At 43.0% G+C, this 21,915-nt stretch overlaps 1 protein-coding gene across 2 annotated transcripts; it reads right to left on the bottom strand.

Moving 5' to 3' along the window:
- Positions 1 to 429: 429 nt before the first annotated feature.
- Positions 430 to 18,661, bottom strand: PPIL1 (peptidylprolyl isomerase like 1). 2 transcript variants are annotated; one of them, XM_036870506.1, is made up of 4 exons: positions 18,475 to 18,661; positions 15,807 to 15,961; positions 2,168 to 2,236; positions 430 to 1,626 (listed from the first exon to the last, which is right to left on the bottom strand). In XM_036870506.1, exons 1-4 carry the CDS (start codon positions 18,528 to 18,530, stop codon positions 1,406 to 1,408), a joined length of 501 nt encoding a protein of 166 aa, XP_036726401.1. In that variant the 5' UTR covers positions 18,531 to 18,661; the 3' UTR covers positions 430 to 1,405. The 2 variants fall into 2 exon arrangements, with proteins under 2 accessions (XP_036726401.1, XP_036726402.1); XM_036870507.1 differs by lacking the exon at positions 18,475 to 18,661 and adding an exon at positions 18,169 to 18,459.
- Between the last annotated feature and the right edge of the window lie 3,254 nt (positions 18,662 to 21,915).

Below are 21,915 nucleotides of genomic sequence, written 5' to 3'. Positions count from 1 at the left end.
ATATGTAGAGTGATAAGGATGAACAGCTAAGCTATAATCCCCTTTTCAATCAAGAAACTACCCAATTAAGAAAACAAACACCACAACACATTTTGCCTCTGGGCCTGTGATGACATGCAGGTATATCTCTTCCAAGTTCAGGGAATGGTTCAGGTCTCTCAGCACATCCACTTGGTTAATCTACAGGGGCTTCCCCCTCACTCAGACATGCTAATCGACATCACTTACTTCTTTCTTTGGTACTGCTTTTTTAGAAGTAGGTTTGACTTTAAAAAGTCAAACCTACTCTTGGATGGGAGAAGTCTACTAGAGATCCAAAAACCTAAAATGATATGACAACTTGAATATCAGTCCTGCAATACTACTTGAAATGGTTCAGAGATCCAAATGTTAGAACCTCATACAATATTTAAAATCAAACTACAGCAGTGATTTCAACCATCAATGGCATTTTATTTTGGAAGCTCTATGTATTCCATAGGTATTAACTTCCTTTCTCTCACCGCCCCCTCCCTAAAAAAATCAGAAAGATTAAAAAAATATATATAAAATCTCTTATCTAGTTTCTCTAAAGTCTTAGGTTAAAAAACTTAAGTGGTGCTTCTGCTTTATGAGGATACTGCTTTTTAAGGAGAATCCATAGTCTTTCCGTATGCTCACTATCGATTTCTACTCCTTCCTAGGGAAAAAATGGTCAATGCTTCTGCTTCTTTTTAATAAATTCATTTCTCGATTATTACACATTATCATTCCCCACTTGGCACATTCTTAGAAACTTGATTGTTGGATGCATTTTTCACTTGGCAAAAATTCAACGTGGCTTTGCGTGGGATGTCTAAGTGTCGGAAACAGCAGTGTTGATGTTCTGGTTTTGAGAGGGAAAATATAGAGAGAGATGCATACAATCCCTGGAAGAACAAAAGCAAGAGACTGAAATAGGGGGCACACACAGTTAAGAAGGCTGATAGACACTACTTGGTTTTGAATTCTATGGCTGTCAGCCACCAAAGACTGCAGTGTAGCCCAGAATATAAATTTCTGCAAGAAGAGGCTCGTTAGGCAATGTGAAATGACGGAGTTGGCTTCATTTCGTTCCAAGTGTATAGAGCAGATACACACAAGAAGGAGCAGTATGGGTCATTTGCAGTGAGCAGTAACCTGTGAACAATTACGCATGCGCATTTCTGCAAATGCTCTGTCAACACAGGCACTGGGGAAGAGAAAAGAAGCATCCCATTAAAATACACTTCCATCTCTAACTCACCCAAGACCCCAGGCCTCCTCAGCGCCTCAGATTTGCAAGACCAAAATGCAGTTTAGAGTTACGTGTCATTCTAGGTCACCTGGAAACTGGTTCACTGGGGCCATCTCAGAAGACCTGGGTGTGCCCAAGAGCGCAGCAAGTCTACCCAGAAGGGTATGCCTTAATGATCTTCACATCGTCCACAGGACGGTCCTGGGAGTTTGTTTCCACCATTCCTACTCGATTCACCATTCCTATACCCTGGCACACACGGCCAAAAATGGTGTGTTTGCCGTCAAGCCACTGGGTGGGAGCCAGGGTCACAAAGAACTGGCTGCCGTTGGTGTCTGGCCCGGCATTGGCCATTGCGAGAATTCCAGCCCCTGGCGGGAAAAAGGAAGAGAGGAAAGAGCATGAATAACCCCCATAGCTCCAGCCTGGATCTGCAACACCGGCCTAGGGATAAAAAGAAGCCAGACCAACCACCCGACCAGACAACCTTCCCCTCAGGGCAGGCTCTCTGCCCTCGCACAAGGGCTGACATCTGCACTACCCTATGGCCTCATCTTCCTTGTCTTCACCTACTCCCTAGCCTCTATCCATGATGATCCCTGCTAAGCTCTGGACCATGTTCTCAATTCCCCTCAAAAATTCAGGAAGGTCTCCTGCTTCTTTGAGGAAGCTTATAACAGCAACATTCAACAAGTAGTTAGAATCAAGATCACTCAGTTCGGCACTCTGAATCGCTCAGGACTCTTGAGGCCGCTTTCTCTAATCTGCCAGAGCTCTTTGTGGCTCTGCAGCTGGGCAGCTACATGGCACCAGGCCACGGTGTCAGGCATTCACCTTGAATCACAGCCAAAAGAGTGAGCTTTTAAAATCCACACCCTCTTCGTACCCAGTCCAGCCAGGTCATATACCTACCTGTGAATTTCAAGTCTGGATGAAGTTCATCTTCAAACTGCTTGCCATAGATAGATGCACCACCTCGACCTGCCAGTTAGAAGACAGGAAACCAATCAGCCCACATTCTACCTCACACCAAGAACTACAGTCCAGGGTCAAATGACTTTTGGAGTACAGGAAAGGAAAATCAGTGAGCATGCCTAGCACCGTGCTAAGTACACTGCAACTACACAGCCCAGCAGCAGAATCAAGCACTGGCACAGCATGTTCAAATCACTGGTTTCATTTAGGTAAGACGTTTCTTTTCAAAATAACACCGAGTGCTTTTTTCCTGCTTATGAAAGTAATACATTTTCACTGTCAAAATGTAGAAAACATAGATCATTATCAAAGGAACATTAAAGTCCCCTGTAATCTAACCATCTACAAATAACCACCATTCATGGTTTGATGTGTTAAGAGGTTTCCTAAATTTTTACATCTTTACGGGTACTTTAGACAGGAGTGCTCCAAGCCCTAACCCTATGCCCATCACAGACATTGCTAATCAATCAGCATTCTTCCCTGCTGAGCTTAGACTGGCCTCTGAATCCTTACCAACCCAGAAATCCAGGCAGCCATCTTTAATGGATCAGAGATGGCATAAGAATTGAAACCTATTTGTCATCCTTAACCTAGATGAAGGAAAATAAAATTCATTTAAGTCAAAGATAACTAGCTTAAGGAGAAACAAGGACAGTGCTGAGTGGCAATGTGGCAGAAAAGAATAACATTACAGTAGGGAGAATTCATTGGGAGGAGAAGCAGTGTGCTGTAAGGAGAATATGAAGAAACATGGCATTGGGAATGATTTGCTAGCAACATCACAGGTTATTCATATATCCACAAGAGTCCATACCCTTGCTGTTCTGGGCACCCAGGTTTTGTTGTTAGAGAAAAATGATACGTTAAATAAGATTTTTCCATAGGAAAAAATGTCCTAATAGGAGATAACTCTCTTAATCAATTATTTAGTCAACCATATGTCTTGTTGAACTACTTTGGTTTCTCCAAGTTGACCAGTCAAGACAAAACAGCCTGAAACAAAGTGAACAGCAGATTTATCAGCTTACTCTGCTTGCCTGGCAGCCAGGAAACAGGCCAGAGGCAAGGAGCTCACTTCCTTTTACAGCCTGCTGTGAAAGTAGCATGTTAAAGCACCATGTCCACCCCCAGAGGCCCCTGGGCCCTGCTAAGGTGTTTCCATGGTAAAAAATCCTTTGCTGTGTCTTTTAGGATGCTCCACCACAGGGAGCCTGTCACAGCCCCCGGTTCAGGAAGAAAACGCTGTTCTCATGCAAACAGGAATGGGGGTGAATGTTAACAGAGTTGGGGAAACCTCCCACCTGGCCCAGGCTACCCATGCTTCTGGAAAATTACTGAACTACCAAACTATGTAAAAATTCATTCCAAAAATTCCAACATGCCAGTATACCTCCAAACAGCAATTATATAACCAGTATGTTCCCTCTGACTACAGAGTCAAGGTTCCTGCTTGAGCTTGGGGTGGGGGTTGGTTAGTAGAAGTGCTAGGGCTGAAGATGAGACAGGAGAAAGAGGGCTATGGGGACAAACTAAGGTCAAGCCCTACCTCCAGGGCTTGAATGAGCATGAAGAGGATGAAGTTCAGCAGTGCACTGTCTGTCCGCAGGCTGAGCCTTGGAAGTGTGATCTCTGCAAGCCAAGGACTGCCAGAACCTCAGGGCCCCACTCTCAAGGAACTGAAACCGAACATATGAATGGCACCACAAACAGGATAGGCCAGTCAAGAGTCACAGATAAAGCCTGGGGGTTTAAGCAATCAGAAGGAGATGAGAGGAAAGGGCATGGAAGCCCCACTTCACTCACTAGGCATAGTTTGACCAATTGCAAGTAGTTTGGGCCTCAAAGGCACCATTTAATCATAATATGTTATCTTTTCATAACCTAATTCAACTCAGTAGGGTTTGCAGCAAATTGTCAGAAAGACAAATAATTCCAATCAAAACATTCCTTTGGGCATGCAGAATAGTGGAGAAATGGACAGGGAGTGATTAAAGAGTTCTCCGGTGCAGAGCAGGCAACAGATGTCAGTGATCACATATAAAGCCAAAAATTAGGAAGCTCTGTGGTAAAAACGTGCTGTGTGCCTCCCCTAGTACAGATACAAGGGAGACAGGCACAGGCCTGTTTTCCAAACTCTGTGCCCTCAAAGTTCTTCCACTCTTCTGTCCTCTCCTTTAAACATTTATTCAATGTATTTAATATTTCAGACAGAAAAAGATACAAAGAATAATATGACAAACAACTGTGCAGCCTCCCCTCAAGAAATAAAGTGTGGCCAATCCAGTCGAAGACCCCAGACACACACACCCTGTTTCCCTACCCCAACTCCACCACTCCCCCAAGAGCTAACAACTGCTGTGAAGGATCTCATTTTCCTCTCAGGTCACCACTACTCTTTCGGACCAGGAGTTTGTCATTTCCGTGCATTTTCTTTTCTACTACACATTGTATGCATCCCTAAACAAATGTACTGTTGTTTGCATGTTTTTAGGTTTATATAAATGGTATTATACTCTACATATTCTTCTGCAGTTAGCTTTTTTTGGGTCACCACTGTAAGTGATATTCATCCATTTTGTTCCATGCAGCTCTCTGTAGCATTCGTTCCACTGAACGATTACAACACAATCTTTTCTCATGGTGATGGATAGTTAGGATCTTTCCAATGTTTTTGCTATCATAAACCATGCTGCAATAACCATTCCTATACTGTCTCCCAAACACAAGTGCAGGAGCTCTCAGGGACTATACCTCATGGGGGATATGCAGGCTGACAGTGTATCAGCATTTCACCAGTACTAGATTTCCCCAACTATCTCGCCAGAAGTGGCCCCAATGTGCGCCCCACCCACAGTGCTCTCACTCTCACCCTTACTGCTCGAGGTCCTTTTGCCAGGCTTTTTCTAACATTTGTCGGTCTGAAAGGTGTCAGATCTCTTGTGGTGTTTTAAACTGCGTTTCCCTGAAGCTGTGCGTAATTTCCTGTTTACTGGCTATTTAGCTTCCCTCCTCTGTCAACAGTCACATTTCTACCGAGTGGTTTCACATTTAAAAATTTTTTTTTTCACATTTTAAATTTTATATATATTTTATTAGTAGGATTATTCTAGATACTAATCCTTTGTCAGTTAATGCTTTTGCAAATACTTTTTTCCAGTTTACTTTTTTCACTCTTTTAATGGGATCTTCTCATGCAAAGAATTTTTTGCAGTTGAAATTCCTTAATCTTTTTCTGTATGATCTGTGCTTTCTGTTTCTTTAAAACACAAAAACAAAAAACCTGTCTTATCCCCAAGACTGCTCTGATGTGCTTCTTCCTTCTCCTGCTCACTGACTGTAGAAACCTCTCAAGGTGAACTAGAGTGGCATCTAAGACATGGAGAGTGGTCTCTTACACAAAGATTACCATACTTGGTGCTACCTGTGCCTACCACTCCCATGCCACAGCTGACGGAATCACGGATTAATATCCAGCCCTAAAGCAGCCACAGGTCAGCCAGTTAGCCATTAGGAGGCCCACGTGAAAGCTCTGCCTGGGGCATTCGACACAAGAAGGCAACTAACCAAACCAATCAAAGCCTCTCTTCCAGCAAGAGAGCCTCTAACAGATACCGCAGATGTCCTCTGAGCATTTCCAACCCCTTCTCCATGGCCTGCCTCAACCTCAGACACAAAAAAGGCAGGTACTGACCAGTCCCGTTTGCAGCTAGGGGTAGCCAGATGACCCAGTTCTGACTTACTGACATAAACAGAAGCCACTGAGCAGAGCTTCTAGGAAAGCTATAGCTTTCCTGATTAAAAAAGGACAACACACTCCTGTCTTTCACCCATAGCTCTTTCCTCATCTTCCTTCTTTGAAAGCAGAGGTGATGTCAGGAGCAGCAGCAGCCACCTGGCAACCATAAGACAAGTTTGAGATCAAAGGCCAACACACTGAGAATGGTGGAGTGGAAGGACACAGCAAGCCTGGGTCCCTGACAACTCTGCTGGGCAGATGAACCAATGCCCGCAACTGCTTACCTCCAGACATTTTGTTATGTGAGAAAAACAAAAGCTCTCTTTGTTTAAGCCTCTGTGGTTTTCTGTTACTTGCAGCCAGAAGCATCCCAAATTGATACAATCACTTTGTTAGTAACAGTAGGAAGGGGGAACTGACTAGTGGAGCTACTATTGGATTACCAGGGCAAATGCCAGATACCAGATCTAACACAGCAAACAATACTACAGTTCTCCAAGAAGCTTTAGCTCTTAAGATAGAGTCCTCTCTTCCTCACTTGCCTTTGGGGTCAGAGAGATCTGGATTTCGGTTCCCACTCCACCACTTACTAGCTGTGTAACCTTAAGCAATATACTTACCCTCTCTAAGCCCCAGTTTCCTTGTCCAAAAAATAGGAACAGTAGTAGTACTTATGTCTCAAAGGACTGTTATGAGAATTAAGTAAGACAATGCATGGAAACCATGTAGTATATAACATGAAGCAAACACAGTCGTATCAGTGATGATGAGCCTCCTTTAACTGAGATAATCTGAGCATTTTCTGCGAGAGACGACTGTAGGTTGTGACCAACAGTCCACCTTGGGAGGCGGTCTGCCCAAGTTTACGCCAGTTCCTCTGTCTTCAAACCTCCACCATTCCCCCTCTGCTCCTTGCTCTTTGTGGATAACTTTGTTTCTTATTTCACTGAGAAAAAGGAAGAGAACTTTCACAGGTTCTCATCACCAAATCCACTTTCCTTCCTGTATCTCTACCCGTTTACCTTGCTTCACCCATTATTAATACACTGTATAAATAAATTGTTCAAATGACTATCCCACCACCACATACTAATCAATCCCATTCACCTTTAAGGAACTTTGCAGCTACAATTTTCCCTTCTCCTGTATCAGTTTTTCTTTCTGATAGATCATTCCTATCAGCATAAAAACATGGTATTACTATTTCACATTTTGGAAAAACGACGACACTGTCTTCCAAGTATCTCCCCATTTCTCTGCATCAATTTCCAGAAAAACCCCACCCCACTTCTTCTCCAGCCTCTTGAATGCTCTCCATTCAGATGTTTGCCCTCACCATTCCCTGAAACTGCTCTTGTCAAGGTCATCAGTACCACCACGTTGTCATTAAATCCACTGGTCAATCCTCAGGCCTCACCCTGCCTGACCCAACAGCAGCATCGGACAGTTGATGTCACCTTTCTTGAAATCCCACCTTACTGGCAGCTCTTCATTTTCCTCTACTGGCTCCTTCTCCACTTCCCTCTCTCCTTTCACAGATGTTAGACCTGCACTGATATGTGAAGACTTCTCCTTCCAACACTTGCTCCCTCCCCCCTTTACCTTTCACAAGTGTTACCCCATTAAACCTCTTGAATTTCTCACTCTGTCTTGGCATGTGCTTCCCAGAGGACCAGAACCAACAGAACCCCTATCACCATAGTGCAAACTATAAGCTTTAGCTTTGACAACAATGAAAGCTTCTAATTCATCTCCCTGCTTCTGGCCTTGCCTCCTGCTTTCCACACCAGTCTATTCTGCATGTGGAAGTCAGGGGATCCTTTTAAAACAAGTCTCATCATGGCAGTCCTCTGCTCAAAATCCTCCAGTGACATTTCACCACACTTCAGACAAAGTCCAAAGTCTTCATCACAACTTACAAGACTTTCCATGATCTGGTTCTCTGATACCTCCTGCCACTCTCCCCCTCACTCACCTGCTCCAGCCACAGTGGCCTCTGTGCTGTTTCTTGCAGAGCACACTCTGGTTCTAAGACCTCTGACTGCCGTTCCCTCTGGATTGTCCTTGTCCCTGACATTCTCATGGTTCATTACTTTATTTTATCCAGAGCTCTGCTCAAATGCCTTCTTATGAGAGAGGTCTTCCCTAATCACACTATCCAAAGTAGCACCTCCCTCATTATCCCAGTGGTTCTCAACCAGGGGTGACTCTGCCCCCTGGGGACACTGAACAACACGTGGAGACATTTTTGGCTGTCACACTGAGGACTTCTACTGGCATCTAGGGAGTAGAGGTCAGGGATGCAGCTAAACATTCTACAATACACAGGACAGCCCCCACGACAAAGAATTATCCAGCTTAAAATGCCAGTACTGCCAAGGCTGAGAATCCCTGCTCTATCCCCTTGTACATCATTTTTTCCATATCATTTGTCATGCACAACCTGACAGTGTATTATGTACTTATTTGTTCACTGTCTCTCCCACCAGAATGAGCGTTCCATGAGGGCTTTCTTATTCATTATTGTATCCCCAGCTCTTACAATAATGCCTGGAGTCCAACAGACATTTGTTAAATGAATTAACAACCAAAATAAACAATAAACACCCATACTTTTTTGAGCTCCTATTTTGTGTTGAACCTGTGCTAACCATTTTATAAACATCTGCTCGTTTACTACTCACAACAACCCTCATGAGGTACATATAACCACACTCCCCATTTATATATAAGAAGGCTCAGCAAGGTCACATAAGTTGTCTAACATAACACTTAGTAAGTGTTCGTGTGAAGCCAAGATTCAACCCCAAGCCCAGCGGGCTCCACGACCCTCTGTTCACCCCCACACTACACTACCTTGCCGTATATCACGGCTGGATTAAATGTCCTCACACATTTTTCTTATCAAGAGTCCAATATGGTCCCCGAATGATGCTAATTCAAATCTGAACTCCCGTCTGGGAGTCTCCATGAACTGACCCAATCTTAACCCCCATGCTGTCTCCTACTACTCTGTGCACTCTGCCCCAAACTGCTCCTCCCTTACTCTCCCCTAAGCATGCAGTTCGGGGGTCTCAGAAATCACATTTTATGCATCTGTCCTGGGCGTGGAGAGGTGGCTGGGTCACGTCACAGAGCCAGTCCAGCATGAGACGTGACACCTGGGGCGGTGGGTTCTCCTTCACACCTTACATGTGTGTCACTTGTGCCTCCATTCTGTATTCACTCTTCTTCCTAAATCTATCAATAAAATGCCCTTCCCTGTCCTCTCAAAAGTTAAAATTCTGCATTTCCTTCAAGGCCCACCTCAAAATATTACTCCAGCCCATTCTAACCCCACTCCACTGTACTTTTTCTCTCATTATGAATTATCCCAACAAATGTTCTATACATAATCCATAGCATACCACCATGCATTTGCATATTTATCATATTATTACTTTCTAGTTGTTTCTTATAATGAATACACTGTCTTCTTGGCAGGGCAGGGTTCTCTGCAAGGAAGAGAAAAATGCCTTGGCTTCTAATGCTTAAATACTCCTCACAGGCCTTAGAATAGTACAGGATACCCCACAGACTCTTAGCAAATATTCATCAAATGAATAAAATTAACAAGAGCTTGCTGTTCAACACGTGAAATTTCAGGTGTTCCTGGAGCTACTAGGAGGTGAGACGAAATCAGAGTGAGGGTGACACACAGCATCATCAGCACGTAATTAATCACTGTAATCACGGCAGCTGGTGAGCACCGTGAGGCTACATGCAGAGCTGGAAACGTGAAAGGAAGAGCTTGATAGGATGCCATGTCTTACAGGGAGAGGAGAAAGAGAAGAAGTTAGTAGAAAACAGAAAAAAGACATTCAGAGGGCTAAGAGAAGAGCCAGCATAGAGTTATTACAATAAAGGAAATTTAAAAGAAGAAAAATTGTTTAAAATGAAGCAAGAGGTCAAAGTCAAAGACATCTGAATTGAGAAAACATCTGGCAAAGGTGTATCAGAAAGACCCTGGAGGACTTCCCTGGTGGCACAGTGGTTAAGAATCCGCCTGCCAATGCAGGGGACACGGGTTCGATCCCTTGTCTGGGAAGATCCCACATGCCGCGGAGCAACTAAGCCCGTGTGCCGCAACTACTGAACCTGTGCTCTAGAGCCCGCGAGCCACAACTACTGAGCCGATGTGCCACAACTACTGAAGCCCTCGCGCCTAGAGCCTGTGCTCCACAACAGGAGAAGCCACCACAATGAGAAACCCACACACCACAATGAAGAGTAGCCCCTGCTCGCCGCAACTAGAAAAGCCTGCATGCAGCAACGAAGACCCAATGCAGCCAAAAATAAATTAATTAATTAAAAAAAAAAAGAAAGACCATGGAAAGTATAGTTCCAGAGGAGCCGGACTGAGGGACAGAAAGGATACATCGGGGATAGAAAAGCTACATCGACCTGCTGAAGAGCCCAGAATGCCACATGCTGGTCATCTGAGATGTTCAGCAAAAATTATGTTACCTAGTCAGCCAGCAGTCCATACTAGTGACCCAGGAGGGCCTAACTCCTGTTTGCCTTCCACCATAAGCCTGCCAAAAGGCTTAACTCAACCACTCACTATACTTGAGGCTGGACGCAATTATTTGGAAATCTTTTGAGTGATTCAATTTCATTAAAATTACATCATGGAAATGTGACATTATGAAGGATTGCGAACTAATTACAGAAATACAGGGAAGCTCTGACAAGAGCACTCACATCTGAGTCACTTCCAATTCTTGTACACTAATCAGGAACTCTCAGTTCACTGGTGTTATGAATTAAAATTTTATCTCATAACAACAAGAAAGAGGAAGAAGATAGGAAAGAAGTACAACAAAGTGTTGACAGGACATTTTCAGATAAAGAAAGTGGACTGAAGCAGAATTAGACTTAGCCTTCCCCGATAACTGATGAGGCAAACACAAAAAATTCAATTGTTTTCAAAGCCAAAAATTCATCAGCAACAACCAAATAAGAAAAGGGAGACAAACTTATTCCAAAGATTCTGAAAAGAGTCAGTCAGGGAAAGAAATAAGAGATTCTTCTGCCTGTACTCCTGAAAAGTAGTAATCAGGAAAGGAGGAGTGTCACCCAGAGAATTCTCACAAATACCCTCCAATTTTGAGAAGCCAACAAGGGGAGTGGGTGAACAGCCCTGAAGAAGTTAAGGAGAAGCCCTTGAAGACAGAAGCCCACACACCACAGGCGCTCAGGAGTGGCAGGTCAGGGTAATAGCAACGACCACCTTAGTTAGGTGGAGGAACACAGGGCCATGACAGGGATCAGGACATGCTACTCCAAAATAAGGCACCCTGGCATAATGAGTATTTCAAGTTGAAGGAATGTGAGAAACGGCAGGTGCAGGAAGGACTTTCTGACATTCCCCTGAAGTGGGTCATAAGACTCTCAAGTGAGAGGTCCCCTCCGTATACCTGGAGGAAAGGAACATCTCTACTTTCATGAAAGAGGGACACCCAAGAGGAATCTGAACGAACAAGCCTTGCTAAGTCTCCCCTAGTTTACTACACTGAGCTTATACTCATACCCCTTTTGTCCGCTCACATTTTCCCACAACTTTCCACTCTTTATCAAACCTAGCCTAAAAACGCTCAAGGTAACCCCTTCTTCAGGTCTTCATTTCCCTATAAAGGAAATGTCATGCAGAACTTATATTAAATAAATTTGTATGCTTTTCTCTCGCTAATATGTCTTCTGTTATAGAAACCCAGCTGAAAACGAAAAAAGGTATGAGGCTCTTTTCCCTCTGCTACAGCTATACTCAGGGGCTACCCAGGGCCTGGGGTGGGGGTAGAGGGACACCACTGGCATGGAGTCTCGGAAGACAGAACAGAAGTCAGCCCTCCCACAGGGGCTCACTCAGCATGAGCTGAGCCGGTGTTCTCTCCCACACCCTCAGCAGGCTAGAATAAAATGGAAAGAAAGCAACCTAGCACTTGGGATGGGGAAGATGACTGGTCCCACAAAGGTAGGGAGAGTGACAAAGAGAATCCACTTAGTCCCACAAAGGTAGGGAGAGTGGCAAAGAGAATCCACTTACACTGTACCCAAGCAAATAAAAGGTAAGGTCAATGCAGGTTCCAACGTTAAGCGTGGATTTGACAACAAGAAATGGCACAGAGACTATGCAAACATACACAACAAATGGAAGGAGAGAAAGAAGGGAGAAAATATAATCCAAGAAGGGCTTCTCCATGGTTGTCTCAGCTATAGATGCTTCAACAGAAATAAGAATCCAAGAAAACAAGAGCTCAAACACAAGATAACAAATCAACAGAATAAGGTGAAAAGATTGCAGAGCTGAGGAAACAGACTGAGAGCCAAATGACACCAAGACAGCACTAATAAATAAATTAGAGCAGTAAAGAACAGAATAGACAGGGCTCAAAACTGAATAAGGCACAGAGTAAAGGTCTGAGATTATTTCAATGGATGCAGGAAAAAATCGAAAAACATCACCTCACTTACTCAGGAGAAATGTGACAGATATGGAAGGCAAAGGCAATGAAATAAAGAATAACTAGTTTCCTGAAACAGAAAATCTAGTAAGTGTAACAGAGAAAATATTCAGAAATACAAATAAAAAAATTTCCCTGAACTGAAGGAAGGAGTAAATCCGGCCTCAGTATTCTCCAAAGCCATGTTCAAAACCAGAAGGCAATGGAGCAGAATTGTCTAAAAAGATCTGAGAGAATTAGTCTGGCCCAAGAATAGTAAATAAGTCATGATCTTTTTCAACTATAAGCGTAACTGGCAGAAATTCTCAAACATGATTGAGTTTGAAAATATAACACACTCCAGCCCTTGCAATGAAAACCACTCAACAATATATTCTGCCTTCTACCACTTGTGAATAGAAAAGCCTAGTGGTGAGCACTGAACCCTCTGAAATGTAGAATCCACACTGTAACTGAGGGACTCACGGGTGCAGAATGGAAAATGCTGTAAACTCTGATAAGGAAAAATAAAACTAACAACAAAAAAGTGGGAGCAAGGGAGGGAGGACAGGTGTGAAATAATAGAAAAAAAGATATATCTATATATACATATATATATAGAGAGAGAGAGAGAGAGAGAGAGACATATAGATGCCCCTGGTTCCTGGCACAGAGCCTCTAAAACCCTTGTAAATTCCTAAGTGGTAAGAACACTAGGAGCGTCTCTTGTTCTAATATTTGGTCTTTGACCCTATCCCTGACACAGGGCTCCTGAAATCCTTATAAATTCCTAAGTGATTAGAGCACTAGGACCATCTTTTGTTCTAATGAGGTGACTCTGGGTGGAATCCTGGATGGGGGCTGGTCACCAGAAAGAGCAAGTCATGATTAGAAGCTTGGAATTTTCAGTGCCTGCCCCACCCCCTTCTCCAGAGAGGGAAGGAGGGGAGAAAGGCTAGAAATGGAGCTAATAATTGATCATGCCTACATGAGGAAGCCTCTATAAAATCCCAATAGCACAGAGTTTACAGAGTTTCAAAGCAGACGAACATATCCACCCTGGGAGGGTGATGCACCCCACCTCCATGGGGATAGAATTTCCCACTCTCAGCACCTTCCCAGACCTCACCTGAAGCATCTCTGTTCGTCTGTACCCCTTACAATATCCTTTAATAAACTGGTAAATGTAAGTAAGCACTTAGGTGTCCCTGAGTTCTCTGACCTGCTCTAGCAAATTAATCAAACACAGCTGGTGTCACAGGGAGCTCCTTGTTGTGGGGAAAAAATTCCATACATCTGGTGACCAGAAGTGTCAGTGAAGTGTTCTGTGGGAGCATATAAAAGTAAAGGAAAAACCCAGGAGGGAAGAACTGAGTTTTTCCCAACACAGGAAGCAAGTAAAACTAAGTTTTTCCTAAACAATAAGAATGGGTAGAAATTTAAGTACTAATTGCCTCATCTTTCATAGCAGGAAGTCAATTTTTCTGCTAAGTATATACAAAATTAAATAAAATACTTTTTGTTTTAGAAACAATAGCATGCATGACATAGCCTATTCTCTTGAAATTATTTCCATCTAGCTAGTTATCCATCCTTTTAACTAGGTATCTGAAAAGAAAGATGTCTAGAATAATGGCCACCAAAAGTTAACGTTCATCATTTCTGAGAGGTGGGACATTGGGGGAATAGCTAATGGTGGTTAGGAATCTTTAGGAGGTAAACTTATGAGTGATTTTTTTTTTCTTTTCTTTTCTTCTTTGGCCACGCCGCACAGCTTGCGGGATCTTAGCTCCCCAGCCAGGGAGTCCTAACCACTGAACCATCAGGAAATTCCCTCTTATGAGTGATTTTTTTGTTCTTTTTTTCTACTTTCCTCTATATTCTATATTTTGAAATGTGTCCATATATATTTAAAAAATAGAATGCCTCTTCGTCATAAAGGATAAATAAAGGACAACTGAGAATGACAAGGAAGAAAAAGACTGAGAAAAAACTGCCACCGAGAGAACCAAGCTTACTTAAAGGCAAAAGAGCAGGAATAGGAATTAGCAGAGAGAAAATGCAGACTGGAAAGCAAGGGCCCTTGAAACTTATAAATGTTGGCATCTACCAATTTCACTAATAAATCCCAACTAAACGATGATAACTCCCAAATTCATACCTACATCTCAGACCTTTCCATGAACTCCACACTCATATCCCATTAATCAACATTTCCACTCTCTTTCCAATCTCTTTCTCTCACACGCCTGTCCTTCCCGGCTTCCAACCTCAGCAAATCCCACTGGCTCCATTTCTATCAAAATGTAACCTGAATCCAGTCACTTCTCACCACCTTCTCTACTATCAGGCTAGTCCAACCACATATATCTAGACTGGATGACTACAGCAGCTTTCTAACTGGTTCCCAGCTCTCACTCTTGCCCCACATCATCTAGTCTCCAAACAGCAGTCAGAGTGATCTTTTTTTTTTGGCTGTGCCACACAGCATGTGGGATCTTAGTTCCCTGACGACCAGCGATTGAACCCGTGCCCCCTGCAGTGGAAGCACAGACCCCTAACTACTGGACCGCCAGGGAATTCCCAGAGTGATCTTTTTAAAGAATAAGTCAGATCATGTCACTCCTTTGCTCAAAACCTTCTAATGGCTCCCATCTTATTCAGAATAAAACCCAAAGTCTCTACTATGCCCTACAAGGTCCTACATGATCTCCTATGTAGGCTCCTGCCTCACAGCCTCTGGGTCTACTCTTCCCTCCATGGGAATGTTCTTCTCTCAGTCACAAGGTTCATTCCTTCACTTCCTTCAGATCTCTGTTCCAATCACATCTTTCAGACAGGACTTCCCTGACCTTTCTACTAAAGTCCCATCCCCACATCCTTTTCCTGCTTTATTGAGAGCAGGAAGTTTGGGTTTTCTTTTTTTTCGTCTAGGCACAGCCATATCCCAGAGCTCATAAAAATATATGACACAAGGCAGGTGCTCAGTATTTGTTAAATGAATGAATCAATCTAAGAACTCACTATTTTCTTTTCCTCAAAACACTGCAAATGTCCTTCTTTACTCCTGATTATCCAGACTACTCTATGCAGTACTATAATTCAGGCAAACATTATTTGCTCTTAGAAAGCAATACACAGAAGTTATGAGAAACTCTATAAAGTCCGGGAGTCAAGATTGGTTTCTGTTCAATTCCACTTGTGTGTGTTTGGGGAAGGGGGTGTGCTAGCAAGGGCAGGAGTAGTCACCAGAATCAACTAACCCAGTCCCTGGTATATGGAAGAGAGCCCTGACTACCTTCTACCCAGTTATAACAGGATGAGGCTTCAGAAACTAACGTTGACTTAACTGTACCTGTCCCTGTTGGGTCACCTCCCTGGATCATAAAGTCTTTGATGATTCTGTGGAATTTGGTGCCATTGTAGTAACCTCGACGAGCCAATTCAGCAAAGTTCTTACAAGTCTTTGGAGCATGCTTCCAGTACAGCTCCAGCACGATGATCCCCATGCTGCAGGGGGAGAGGACAGTAGAGCTCCAGTCAAGAACAAGGTCACAGCAGACAGAAACATTATGGGACTGCTCCATGACTCTTCCTTTCCAAGCTTATAAATCATGAAATTACGATAAATATCAGATTTCATGCTCAGCAAAGGAAAACAACACAATGCAAATAACATAAACACAGATACCTCCTTTGAGTAAAACATGCAGGGGCTTCCGGTACTTCTTTTAAGCAAAATAACCATGGACAACTAAAAATTCTAACACTTTGTACACAAGAAATCACTCTACCAATATAACCAATATAACCAACCCCTGAATTAGGGGAAAAAAATCTTACGCTTAATTTGTAATTTTTTTTAAGTTGGACATTAAAATATTGGGAATTCAAATTTATTTATACATACATAAGTTTCTGGGTGGGGGTGGAAAGTGGGTAAATGGGAGACAGGAAGGTTTTCAGTGAATATCTTTTTTAAGCTTTTGTATTTTTGAGCTATGTAAATTACTACCTATTCATTAAAAAATTTAATGGGAAAAAAAAAAAGGTACAGTTTGTGTGTATTTAGGAAGGGTACAACAAAGGCAAAATCTGATTACTTCAAAGCTTTACACCTGCCCAATGTGATGAGTGCTTTTCCCCTTGAAGTAGTGCTAAGGAAAAGGAAGAAGTAAGACTTAGGACAGGTGCCTTCCCCTCCATTTCATCACTCACCTAGACTTTAAGCTCCAAGAATGTGTGAGCTGAGTCAACTCTGTATAGCCTGAATACCCAGTGCCAAGCACAGTGTAAGCACTCTATTAACAAATGTAGTATGTGCTAGAACATAGTTTTCTAAAAGCCTTTCTACTGGCAATTCATCCTTCACACTCCTAACATTCAACACGGATTAACAACTACTCTGTGCAAGATACAGTTCTAAGTGCTTTTCCTCTCACGGAGCAACATTCTGGTGGATATTTGTAAAATACAGGGAATAACTTTTTGGAATGGCAACCAGAAAATACCTATACAAATTTGAAATGTGCATACCTTTTGACAGCAATTTCAACTTCTAAGTTTCTAGTCTATGGAGAAACTTACAAAAATGCTTAAGGATACAATATGTGCAAGGATGTTTATGCCAGTATTTGTCCTAACAAAAAAAAATATGAGAAGCAATTTAAGTCTTCAAAGAGGGAATGACTAAAATATGAAATATCCATACTACGGAAGGCTGCGTGTACTAGTGTGCGAAAGAAAAGCAAATTACAGAAAAAATATATATACACAATATGGTCATACAATCTTATTACTGTTTAAAAATAGAACATAAAAGAGATGCCTATGTGTGCAGAGAAAAAGATCTGGATGGTCATCCAACAAACTATTAATGGTGTTTTTACAGAGAGGACTGGCTTTCACTTCTTATTCTATACACTTCTACAACTGCTTGGATTTAAATTTTGATTTATGCTGTAATTAAAAAAACTAACAGGTGAGTTCAGAAATAACATACTTTCAAGTTGAGGCCAGAAAGAGTAGAATTTTCTCATTAAGAAGGTGGGGAAAATGGCCAAGGGGCAAGAGCAGCATCTGAGAGAACTGTGCTCTGATGGAAAAGCAGCATGGGCAAGAATAGAAAGATGCAAAAACGATGGCTGGACCTTGGCTGCTGGTGTGAGAACAGCAGATGTAGGGAGAGAGGTAGGCAAAGGCCAGGATGAAGATCAGACTACAAAATTTCAATTTTACACTGTTGTAGTAGTAAGAAGTTACTTAAGGTTATTTGTCCTACTTTGGAAAGATCACTTTTAACTTTTTCCAAGGAAGCAATGGAATGAATGGGGCTAAAGAACCTAGCACATAAGGCAGACAGACCAGGCTCCAAATGAGGTTCCCCTACTTACTAGCTACATGGGTTTAATCAAGCCATTTACTCTGTAAATTTTGACATTTCTCCTGCTAAAACTGGAGAGAAGCTGGAATTGTACCTACATGATCTGAGTTGCTAAGAGGATTAAACTAAATGTGATGCTACACATCAGGGGCATGGCACTAGCTGTTTGGTGCTCAATATTACCACTCTTCGATAGGAGAGAATAAATGTGCTTCTTCCTGTGTTCTCCTAAAAATCTGTTTATACAACTGTGCTACTTACAACCTTAATATTTACAAATCTGTCTCCTTCACTATACTGTAAGCTTCTAAAGGCAAGGCTGTGTTTTACCCACCTCTGACCCTCAGATCCTACGTCCCCGGCCTGTAGATTCAATACACGTTAGTTGAATGAAAGGATGAACGAACGGAGGGGTGAGAGGAAGGCAATCGGGCCTCTGTCGCTAAAGTCTCAGCGCGAGTCGGTGCGGAGCTCGGACGCGGGCAGTGGCGGTCCCCACTCAGCCCTCAGGCTGCCGCCACGACCGCGGCTCCACGAGGAGGTCCGCCTCCCGAAGGAGCGCGCCGGGAACCCAGCCCCGCGGCTAAGCCTGGGCTCCGCGTCGCCTCCGCCAGCCCAGCCCCAGAGGCCGGGCCCTCACCTGGTCTCCAAGTATACGTTGGGCGGCTGCCAGGAGTCTGGAGGGATCGCCGCCATAGCGAAGCTGGCGGAAACCTCCCGTAGCAATTGCTACTTCCGGCGATTCGCCTGGGACCCGATTCGCCGGGGACCCGCCGCCGCTGCACACACTTCCGGTTCCCGCCATTCAACTCTAGCGATGCTAAAATTTGGGGGCTTGAGACAAGGAAGGGGAAGGACCCCCACCTCCAAGGACGAGAATCTGGGGTGCAAGGCGAAAGCAAGCTGTCCGCAAGGACGGAGAAAAGTGCAAGCTCTATAAAAGGTGATCTCCAAGTGGAGAGATACCGCGCCACTCTCCGGACGCTCTGATTGTCTTTTAGGCGTGGAAGGCGTGACCAACTAGCAAATCTGCACTTCTATTGGCGTTAAATCCTAACCTTTCATTTGGAAGAATTCCCTAGTCCCACAATCTAAGGAGAGGAAGAGTGGAAGGGAATAGAGATGAGAGACGCCAGTAACTAACGCTTGTAAGGCGCTGTATATTTACAGAGCACTTGAACATTATAATCTACTCCGCAAAACAATCCTATAAAGTAGATGTTATTATTTCCATTTTTCAGATGTGAAAACTGAGACTTAGCAGTTAAATGACTTATTTGTCCATAGCCATACAGCAAATCAGAGCTTCTAGACTCCAAAGGCAGAGTCTGGAGAGACGGGAGAGGGAAGGACAGGGAAGAAAATGAGAGATAAGGAAAGGGAGAGACAGGAGAGTGAAGATCAAATAGATCAAGGCTAGAGCAAGGCTTAGAGTGACTGTGGCTGGGATAGATGATGCCCCAAGGTTATTAGAGTTTGCTCAGGATCAAAGAGAAGCAAAGTAGAGGCAATGTGATGAGGTTTGGAGGGAGGACAAAAAAGAAATGGGGTAAATAAACATATTGTAAATGCTCTGCACACCGCTTAATAATGATGGCTAAATGAATGCTTACTTTGTGCCTGGCATCCAGCTAAGGACTATTGTGTACTTTCACATTGTTAAAAATCAAACACAAATGGAGCCCAGACTTGGAAATTCTCTGAGCAGACAAATCAGTTTAGTCATACAAGTAAAACTTAATTTGGCTTATTCTGTAAAACAAGCAAAACTTAACTTGGGCCACTTCTTGTTAATGCCTCTGAAAATCATAAACGAAACTTAAACTTCCCCAAAATTAATGTGAGGTAACCACTTTTAACCCATTCCCTATCACTAGGAAAACTCTTAATAGTATAACCAACCACTGTGAAGAATAAACAACCACTGCCTTCTCACTGTGTAAGCTGCTTTATAAAAATATACCTTTGAGCCTCTTTCCATGTTCTGAGTGCCCCCAGTTTGCAAACTGTTTTGTGTGTGTGTGTGTGTGTGTGTGTGCAATAAACTTTTACTAACTACTATTCCAGTGATCCAGTGTTTTACTTCTGCTATTTCTGAACTTTTTTAAAAACTGAGGTACAGGGACTTCCCTGCTGGCACAGTGGTTAAGAATCCGCCTGCCAACTCAGGGGACACGGGTTCGATCCCTTGTCTGTGAAGATCCCACATGCCACAGAGCAGCTAAGCCCACGTGTCACAACTACTGAAACCCCTGCGCCTAGAGCCCATGCTCCGCAACAAGAGAAGCCACAGCAATGAGAAGCCCGCGCACCGCAACGAAGAGTAGCCCCCTCTTGCCGCAACTAGAGAAAGCCCGTGTGCAGCAACGAAGACCCAACGCAGCCAAAAATTAAAAAAAAAATTTTTTTAAACTGAGGTACAGTCGATTTACAATATTTTGTAAGTTTCAGGTGTATAGCCTAGTGATTCACAATATTTAAAAGTTTTACTCCATTTATAGTTATTATAAAATATTGGCTCTATTCCCTGTGCTATGCAATATATCCTTGTAGCTTATTTCTGAACTTTTGACAACACTTAATCTTCAAACCCACAGGAGGTAGATATCACTATCCCCTTTTTACTTTGAGGAAACTGAGGCTTACAGAGATTAAATAATTTGCTCAAAGTACCACAGCTGTGAGCCTGTGCTCTTGACCACAGTTCAATCCTAGTTTCCTTAATTGCCAAGCAGGAATAAGGGTATACAAGGTTGTAAAGGTCAAAGTAGACAGTGAGCTCCTTAAGAGAATAACTGTGCCTCCTTCATCTTTGTGCCCTCTTCGCAGAGGGCTGAACATAGGATGCTCTGGTTTCACTGAATGACTAATGGACAGAAAATAACGTTTTAGACTGATGAGTGCTGTGCTAATGTAAGGTATAATTAATTTTATACTTCCTGCAGTTTTGTGTTATGACCCTTGAGCTGGATGGAAAAGTTTTCATCGTTGGTCCTTTCTGTCTGTTATCTGAGTTTCCTTTCTTTGGACTTTATGTAGTTCCTTACTGTATATCTTGGGAGGCTTAGGGTACAGTGAGGATGTATTGGGGTTTAACGCAAGAATAAGACAGCGTCTTGCTGGCTCATTCCAAATCCTTCCTCAAGAGGCTCAGTATTTGTTGGCCTTTTTGTCCCCAAGAGAACATTAGGTGTCAGTGACTTCAGGACAGAGTTGACAAAGAGGCGTGGATTCCTTTTCTAAATTCACTATTAAATTGTAGCTTGTATAATACTTACTTCATTTATTCTGTATCTAAGCTTAATGTGTCTTCTGAATAAATGTCCCTTATTAAAAACAAAATTATAAACTTTTACAGAAACATCATTTTTTGAGCGGGAAACCTGAAGATCATCCTCTTTCTCTCTGCTCCCTATAAGTGACACATCAAGACGTGTCAGTTCTTTTTTCCAAAGATCCCCAAATTGTATCCCTTCCTTCCCATTCCCACTGCTGTTTCAGACCTTTAACACCAGGATTATTTCAGAAGCCCCTTTGCTGGGTTCCCTGCCTTTTGGCTTCCGCCCACTAATACATCTTACACACAGCAGCCAAAGCCCTCCTCCCGAAATACTACAAGATATTGCTATGAAGTATTAAATGGTTTCCCTTTGCCCATTAAAGTCCCAAATCACTTGGCCTGGGCTTGAAGGCCCTTCATCATTGACCACTCACTGACTTCTCCAGCCTGATTTCCTATTATCTTATTATCCAAGCCTTAAATGTGGCACCAGCATTCCCACTTCCAGACCTCTGCCCAAGCTAGTCTTTTTCCTTGCAATGCTTTCCCAAACTTCGCCCATGTCCTTGTTCCAGCTCCTTCAGAAAACCTCTCTACTCTTCCTGTCTACAGTAGACTCTCTCCCCTTCTCTCTTCTTGGTCTTTAATTCGGTGCCACCTTCCACCGTTGTCTAACTGCTCGTGTCAGATTTTCTTTTCACCAAGAAGATTGTTAACAGCCCATGTTAGGGACCATGTCCTAATTCAGTTCAGTTCAACATTCACACAGGGCCTGTTCCAGACCAGAATCTGAACAGAGGG

This window comes from Balaenoptera musculus, chromosome 11, assembly GCF_009873245.2.
Source record: "Balaenoptera musculus isolate JJ_BM4_2016_0621 chromosome 11, mBalMus1.pri.v3, whole genome shotgun sequence".
In the NCBI taxonomy this organism is placed as follows: Eukaryota; Metazoa; Chordata; class Mammalia; order Artiodactyla; family Balaenopteridae; genus Balaenoptera; species Balaenoptera musculus.
Note: the sequence above shows the minus strand (reverse complement) of the source record. Positions and strands in the feature narration are given on the sequence as shown.